We start from the raw sequence: 8,430 nt of genomic DNA on the forward strand, positions 1-8,430 counted from the left end.
GAAACTCAGAAAGGCGGATGGACAACCGGACAGACAGACAGGCAGACAAAATGGATTAACGGACAGGCAGACAAAGTCCATGAACATAACAGCCAAGCGGACAGTCTTGTTTACAACATTCTGGAACTCATTTAATATCTTGCAATCACAATAAAAGATATTTCCTATACAAGCACAGGAACAAACATTGGATGGTAATTACACAGTACATAACAGCATAATCAAGCACCATGCATAAATGTGCTGAGCAAACATCCATCTAATCAACTAGATACTATATGATCAGATAAGATGAAACTTTGATCACATGCTGCTGGCACAGGGAAGGGAAATGTGCTCAGGTGTAATGAGAAGGGGAGGGGCTTTCAGGCTTTAACCGTGAGGTGCTGGAGTCGGTGTATAGCTACAGCCTGCATACCCAAGGATCGGAGTAAAGTGACAGTCTCAGCTCTGTGTCGTACCCACTATGTTGTGGACAGTGAGTCTCTGCCTCCTGTTGGCCGCGTCCTCTTCAGGTGTACCGCTGGATAGATACAGCACCAAAGGCCAGCATAAAGTACTGCTCGTCTCCTTCGATGGCTTTAGGTGGGACTACGACCGCGATGTGGACACGCCAAATCTGGACACAATGGCCAAAGACGGGGTCAAGGCCAGATATGTGACCCCACCTTACCTCACCATCACCAGTCCCACACATTTCACCCTCCTAACAGGTACCTTCTGTAGATCGATACCCAGGCACATCACTTTTCTACAGGCTCCAAGAGAGCAGTGATTCTGTGGAGGTTCATGTTCATGTCATGGTGGTCCTTTTTCTCTCTCCAATTATTGGATCACAAGTCATTCCCAGTTTAGTTTATAAGAATTGTGAATGTGACTGGAAAAAATGAATTAACTGTAATTCAATGTCCCAGGGTCCAGCAGACTTCAGAGTTGAGTAAGATGATTATGTTGGGAAGGCTGAAGGAGGAATTTATATTTTCCTTCTCAGAAATTCTCATTTTTGACTCTTGAATCATCAGTGCCAGTTTAAAAGACATTTTAACTTCCTTGAAATTAAATTCCTTTAATCTCCAGTGTCGGTCGTAAGACCTTGTCCAAGAAGTGCCATGGCACTCACAGGCTATAAAGTTGATAGAATTTGTCATGTGAATGTGGCAGACTGAATATTGAGAGATTGACAGTGACTCTTTTCAGGGCGCTACATTGAAAACCATGGGGTGATCCACAACATGTGGTTCAACATCACCACCAGTGAGAAACTACCTTACTATGCTACTCAGTTTAAGAATGAGTGGTGGGACAACGGCACTCTACCCATCTGGATCACAGCCCAGAGACAGGTCAGAATGATTTAAGATGCACCTTCATCTTAAAACATTCCTGCATTTGCTTTATATTAATACAAATCAAATCAAATGTTATGTCAATGCAAATAGTCTGAATAGTCATTTCTGTGCATATATGCATGTACGGTGTGTGTGAGTGTTGTATGTGAGACTGTGTGTGTGTAAGACGGTGTGTGTGTGTGCGTGACACCTCTCTTCATCTCCATTTGTATATTCAGGGCCTGAGGGCTGGCTCTCTTCACTTTCCTGGCACGCAATCCACCTACCAGGGAGAGACGCAGACAGTGAAGGAAGTGGAACCACGGTTTTATGACTACAAAAACGAGACAAAATGGCAAGAGAACGTAGAGAAGGTGATGGGCACCTGGTTCAGTGAGATGGACCTGGACTTTGTGTCACTGTATTTTGGGGAGCCTGATGGCACAGGCCACAAATATGGGCCTGATTCCCCTGAGCGGAGGGAGATGGTCAAGCAGGTGGACAGAACAGTGGGCTACATCCGCAGCTTGGCTGAACAAAACGGACTTGCCGATAGTCTCAACATCATCATCACCGCTGACCATGGGATGAGCAATGTGTACCGCAACGGCTTGGTGAAGGAGATCACCCTGTCCAGGATCCCCGGATTCTCCTTCAGAGATATAGCCTTTCACCTGGTGGACTTTGGGCCCTCTGGGATGCTACTTCCCAAGAAGGGCATGCTGGATAAGGTCTACAACGCCCTGAAGGGGGCGCACCCTCACCTTCATGTCTTCAAGAAGGAGGAGATGCCCAAGCGCCTTCACTTTGCTAATAACAACCGCATCCTACCCATCATTCTCTTCTCTGACCCTGGATATGTCATTAACGGGGTGGGTTCATAGCATGTCTCTATAGTATTTAGTAATAGTAGTTCGCTTAAACAAATGAAGACGTTTTTTTTAAGGGTTTCCGTCACGCACAGAACCAATTTCATGAACACAAAAAGTGAAATGAAGGCACACTTTTACTTTTGTGAGACTAAACATGCATATTGTTGTAGACTTTCCAATTCCATGCTTTAATGTGAATTACTGATTAGACGATTGGCCTCAGTGAACATAGTATGAGCCAAGAAGCTGGTTTAAAAATAACCATGTAGCCTATACAGTATATCTTTAGGCATCTAGAATATTTAATAACTTCTATAATATACAGTACAGTTTGGCACAACCTCATGCATCCCCATGCATCCCCATGCATCCCCATGCATCCCCATGCATCCCCATGCATCCCCATGCATCCCCATGCATCCCCATGCATCCCCATGCATCCCCATGCATCCCCATGCATGCATTATGTGATTTCTGATAACATGCCATATTACAATGGACTACAAATATTGAAGGAATTACCAAGTGAATTTGGTTTGTAGCGATGGAGAAAATGGAATCTTTTAGACCGGAAACAAGGAATTCAACTCTAATCTTAATACATTACAATTTTAATCAAGTGCATTACCACCTTCCCAGGATAATGCAGGTTTGGCTGATGGCATGCAAAGCTCTCTAATGCTTTGTGAAGATATTCATGCCACAAAATTCAACATTTACATTTGGCTTAACTGCCTGCAACTTTACCACTGAAAGTGCTACATCACTCCATTGAGTGATACTAAATCATAAAAAAATCTGATTCTCATTTTTGCATACGAGAGATGGCCACTACACATCAACATACTGTAAAACAGAAATAGCTCAATTACAAATGTCTTCAAAAGCTATACTGACAGTAACCCATCAGAGGAAGTGATCACACCTGAACGCATATAAACTCATTGAAGGCTGTGGTTCCAGTGAGGATATGTGGTAGAGTTCAGTTGATCTTCAGTGTAACGTCTGATTATCAAAATACATAAGTTCAGGATATATGACCCTCTTGTGTCTCCTGTTTACGGACCCTTTATTTAGACATTTCAAAAGATGCTCCTCTCAGTTTTATCAAAGCAAATATTATGCATGTTCAGAGAAGGGTTACATAATATCTATGGTAATTAGCCTACCTTCTCCCTGTGTATCTAAATATATCAGTGTATTTTCTGTGAACAAAGTGAAGATCAAAAGTGTCCGTATAACTGTATCGCTTGCTGTTCATACAATCCATCGTAATATCCATCTCATGATCAAAGTAGTTGTCCTGAATGACCAAAGGAACTATGTGATGTTTAGGCCTCCTTAGTTTATGAAAGGATTCCCTCTTAACCTGATTAACAGTCATTTTAACAGTATGTGTCTAATAATGGAGAACAGGGAAATTCTCCCGTTTCGGTTCTTATAAGCACTGAGCAGATGTTATGGTTGCTCAAGCAACCCTTTCCTTCAGTTAGTCAACATCTCCCTCTGCTGTCCAGTTGAGAGTACATCATAGAAAGACAAGTTGGACTTCAGGCTTCCCATTATGATGATCAATATGAATTGCAACATTCTGATCATTCACCTTTCCTACTCTAAATGAACTCAGATTGAACACAGATTGAACACAGATTTGATCACCCTGACTCTTCTTGGCTCTTTGTCTCTACAGTTCCTCCCAGTGCAGTTCAACACGGGGGAGCATGGCTTTGACAACGAAGAAATGGACATGAAGCCCTTCTTCAGGGCTGTGGGGCCGGCATTCCAAAAGAACCTGGAGGTGGGGCCCTTTGAGACAGTGAACATATACCCCTTGATGTGTCACATACTGGGCATCAAGCCTGATCCCAATGATGGCCACCTGGATGCCACAAAACACATGCTGGTCTCTGCCACAGAGGGTAAGTTTATATCAGGTTAATGACCCAAAAAGTGTGTTACACCTGCTCCTTCATTACACAGCCAAAGTAATCTATTGTCTAACGCAATGTATATAGAATGTACAAATATGCAACAAATTACACAATTAAATAAAAATGAGTTTAATAATGTGTCATTGACATCCATGTACACAAATCAAATGACATTACATTTGCATTACGTCTCGTATTTCAGACCTCCGTCAGGACATAAAATCAAATATCTTTGTTGGATTGGCAGCAGTGGCTGGATTTCTTGTTGTGGTCTTCATAGCTGTTGTGTCATTTAAAGCATTCAAGAAGGAGAAAAATGATAGAAGGTATGTATGTCTGAATATGTATACAAATCAATGGGAATTGGAAAATGTGAAGAATACTTGCCTGCACAATCTGATATATAGAAATGTGTGCAATGTGTCTCAGCATGTAAGAGAGAAAAACATAGAAATTGACTAACCACAGATACAGGCTCAGATACGGTTTCATTCTCCTAATGGTTAAAGGGCAAATGATACCTCAAACATACAGTATTAAAATAAACAAGCAGACAGATATTTGCCCACTGGCAAGTACATAGAATTGCAAACAACTTCATTTCTTTTGTTTACTGCCAATGCTGGATTCCACCAGTCTCTCCGCTTCTGTCACGGTTTCTTCCTCTGCCATAACTCAAGACAATAATGGACTGATTGGAAGCTTTCTATAGTTAAGGTGTAATTCCTAGAGACAGGTAAACAAACTGAACAAGTCGAGCTGTGGAAACAATCTGTCAGGGGTAAAAAATAAAAAGAACAAGTCAAGTGATCTGTCTGTTAATACACTTGATGGTCAGGGTAGATATGGGCTGTCAATTAGGGACAGAGACTGATGTTTTGCATGCTGGCTGAACTCCGGATTGATCTCAATCTGTTCACGTCCTGTTGCTGATTGTAGTCAGCGGGATACTGACTCGGAAGAGGCTTGGTTGGATAACATGGTGCAGATAGGCTACATAAAGTTATAAATTCTGTAAACATGAATGTTTGGGTATTAATGATTTAAACGTGTCCTCAAACTGATTGTGAAATTTAAATTTTCAAGAACTATGATAACCGTGTGTCAACATTCATTCTGAATAATTGGGAAGAAGTTATCATTTTTTCCTATGTTTCAGCTCTGACAAGTCAGTGCTTCCAGGGGGAAAGGAAGTGACTCAAACTGCCCTTTAAACTGCACCCCAAGTGAAATCTGAAATGGATCAACAAAGGGACGTCACTACTTATGACATACTCCCTAAAAACCACCTCATCACAGACTAGTGCACCCCCTCCATGTTGAGACTGACACCCTGCAGACTGACCAGAGAGGTTTTTTTCCTTGCGAATCTATGCCCCTACAGTCACCATGCCACCTGGGACAACTTATGCTTATGACATTTTCTAAAAGGGTGTATTTTCTAAACAATGATTGGTGCCATGATACACTGATGAGATCGGTAGACTACAGCTACACTAAAAGAACACATCTGAGACTAAGTCACTGGACAAAACCAGTTCAAAAAGTGACAGATTGACAGACTCTGACATTATATGAAAGATGGAAATCAGAAATTGATTTAGAATTAAACTAGTTATATTTTGCAAAATCCTTTCAACTAACAAAATAATTGCTTGTGTTTTTGTTCTGGATGGCAGTGAGTGAGTGGAGTGAACCTATAGGTTTCTGTATAAATAAGTTATATAAATAAAGGAATGAAAATACCTTTCAAGAATCTGAATGGGTTCTTTGTTTAGGGGGAAAACATCCTGTACATTAACACTGTGCCAAAGTTTTAGGCAGGTGCGAAAAAATGCTGTTAAGAATGCTTTCAAAAATATACATGTTCATTTATATTTATCAATTATCAAAATGCAAAGTGACTGAACAGAAGAAAAAACTGCATCAAATGAATACTTGGTGTGACCACCCATTCTCTTCAAAACATCAATTCTTCTAGGTACACTTGCAGACAGTTTGAAGGAACTTGGCAGGTAGGTTGGCCCAAACATCTTGGAGAACTAACCACAGTTGTGGATTTAGGCAGCCTCAGGTGCTTCTCGTGCTCCATGTAAACCCAGATTGATCTCAACATAGAGTCTGGGCTCTGTGGGGGCCATACCGTCACTTCCAGGACTCCTTCACGCTGAAGATAGCAAAAGTCGTTAAGAACCGTGTGTTTGGGGTCTTTGTCATGCTGCAGAATTCATTTGGGGACAATCAGATGCCTCGTTGATGGTATTGCATGATGGATAAGTATCTGCCTGTACTTCTCAGCATTGAGGAGACCATTAATTCTGACCAAATCCCCAACTCCATTTGCAGAAATTAAGCTCCAAACTTGCAAGAAATCTCCACCATGCTTCACTGTTGAACCTCCGCCATGCTTCACTTGCCTGCAGACTCATTTGTGTACCACTCTCCAGCCCTTCAGCGAACAAACTGCCTTCTGCTACAGCAAAATATTTCACATTTTGACTCAGTCCAGAGCACCTGCTGCCATTTTTCTGCACCCCAGTTCCTGTGATTTGTGCATAGTTGAGTCACTTGGCTTTGTTTCCACATCAGAGGAATGGCTTTTTGGCTGCAAGTCTTCCATGAAGGCCACTTCTGACCAGACTTCTCCAGACAGTAGGTGGGTGCACTAGGGTCCACTTTTCTGCCAATTCTGAGCTGATGGCACTGCTGGACATCTTCCGATTGCGAAGGGAAGTAAGCATGATGTGTCTTTCATCTGCTGCAGTAAGTTTCCTTGGCCGACCACTGCATCTACAGTCCTCAACGTTGCCCGTTTCTTTGTGTTCTTCAAAAGAGTTTGGACAGCACATCTGAAAACCACTGTCTGCCTTGAAATGTCTGCCTGGAAGTGACATTGCTGATGCAGTATAACTACCTTGTGTGTTGTTGCTGTGCTCAGTCTTGCCATCGTGTATGATTTTAACAGTAAACGTCTTCAGCAACCTCACCTGGTTAGCTGAGTTTGGCTGTTCCTCAACCAGTTTTATTCCTCCTACACAGCTGTTTCTGTTTCAGTTAATGATTGTGTTTCAACCTACATATTGAATTGATGGTCATTAGCACCTGTTTGGTATAATTGTTTAATAATACACCTGACTATATGTCTACAAAATCTCTGACTTTGTGCAAGTGTACCTAGAAGAATTGATGCTGTTTTGAAGGCAAAGGGTGGTCACATCAAATATGGATTTGATTTAGATTTTTCTTCTGTTCACTCACTTTGCATTTTGTTAATAGATAAAAATGATCTATTAACATGTCTATTTTTTACAGCATTTTTTCACACCTGCCTAAAACTTTTGCACAGTACTGTATTTCTTGACATGACCTTATATATGTTATATATATTGTCATTTGATGATATATCAACTGGATTTAAGATGGTGATTACTAATTGTTAAAATAATATGTGAAAATACAACACGTGACAAGATAATGATCTAAATGAATAGGAAATTACATCGAAAATCTGCATTTTAACTTTTTCAATTATACTGTAAATTATGACAAACTATCATTACAAGTCATCATTATGCTAGTGAACATTACCAGAAGAGTAATACAATTAGAATAAAGTAACAGGCCTGACTAAAGGCCTTCCATTTTAAATCATAGAAAAGGAATTGGGTATGGGGGGAAAGTTCTATTTTTCATACAAGGCTTTCAGTAACAGATTTTCCAGGGAAAATTCCAATAGAGTACCACAGTATGAGTCATTATACCCATAAAACCTAGTGGTCAAACAGGGAAATGGGTCCAATCATTTTTCCACCATTCATTTTTCCCATAGGGGGTTTTAGTAACACTTAAAATAAGGGCTGTGTTTTGTGTAGGCTTACCCTGGCATGACATGTTGATAACCATGTAAATCTCTCTTGGACAAGGTGACTTTTATCAATACATTCGCCTGTATTTACCCCACAAAAATGAAATAATTATGTATATGTATATGTATATATGCCATTTAGCAGACGCTTTTATCCAAAGCGACTTACAGTCAGTCATGTGTGCATACATTCTACGTATGGGTGGTCCCGGGAATCGAACCCAATACCCTGGCGTTACAAGCGCCATGCTCTACCAACTGAGCTACAGAAGGACAAATATAGCTACAAATACCATGACGATCTGGACAAGACTGCCGAATCGAGGCAAAGGTAAGAATCTCTGGATCTAATGTTGGCTAAATGTAGTAATGAATAAATTGGCTAAACTTCTGTTAGACAAGGTGTCAGCTAGAGATGACATACAGGAGCTTGC

The 8,430-nt window shown here is 40.9% G+C and overlaps 1 protein-coding gene across 1 annotated transcript; it reads left to right on the forward strand.

The window, feature by feature from the left end:
- Nucleotides 1-386: 386 nt before the first annotated feature.
- On the forward strand, nt 387-5,878 carry LOC118378989 (ectonucleotide pyrophosphatase/phosphodiesterase family member 7-like). Its single transcript, XM_035765989.2, has 6 exons — nt 387-713; nt 1,198-1,343; nt 1,568-2,200; nt 3,891-4,119; nt 4,334-4,457; nt 5,291-5,878. Exons 1-6 carry the CDS (start codon nt 467-469, stop codon nt 5,343-5,345), a joined length of 1,434 nt encoding a protein of 477 aa, XP_035621882.2. The 5' UTR covers nt 387-466; the 3' UTR covers nt 5,346-5,878.
- Nucleotides 5,879-8,430: the final 2,552 nt, after the last annotated feature.

Source organism: Oncorhynchus keta, chromosome 32 (assembly GCF_023373465.1).
Source record: "Oncorhynchus keta strain PuntledgeMale-10-30-2019 chromosome 32, Oket_V2, whole genome shotgun sequence".
NCBI classification, from domain to species: domain Eukaryota; kingdom Metazoa; phylum Chordata; class Actinopteri; order Salmoniformes; family Salmonidae; genus Oncorhynchus; species Oncorhynchus keta.

Bases quoted from the DNA above. Each gene is read 5' to 3' on its own strand.
- LOC118378989 (XM_035765989.2), top strand. From the start codon at position 467: ATGTTGTGGACAGTGAGTCTCTGCCTCCTGTTGGCCGCGTCCTCTTCA. The intron at 714-1,197 runs GTACCTTCTGTA...GACTCTTTTCAG, and splicing joins ACATTTCACCCTCCTAACAG to GGCGCTACATTGAAAACCAT. The intron at 2,201-3,890 runs GTGGGTTCATAG...TTGTCTCTACAG, and splicing joins CTGGATATGTCATTAACGGG to TTCCTCCCAGTGCAGTTCAA.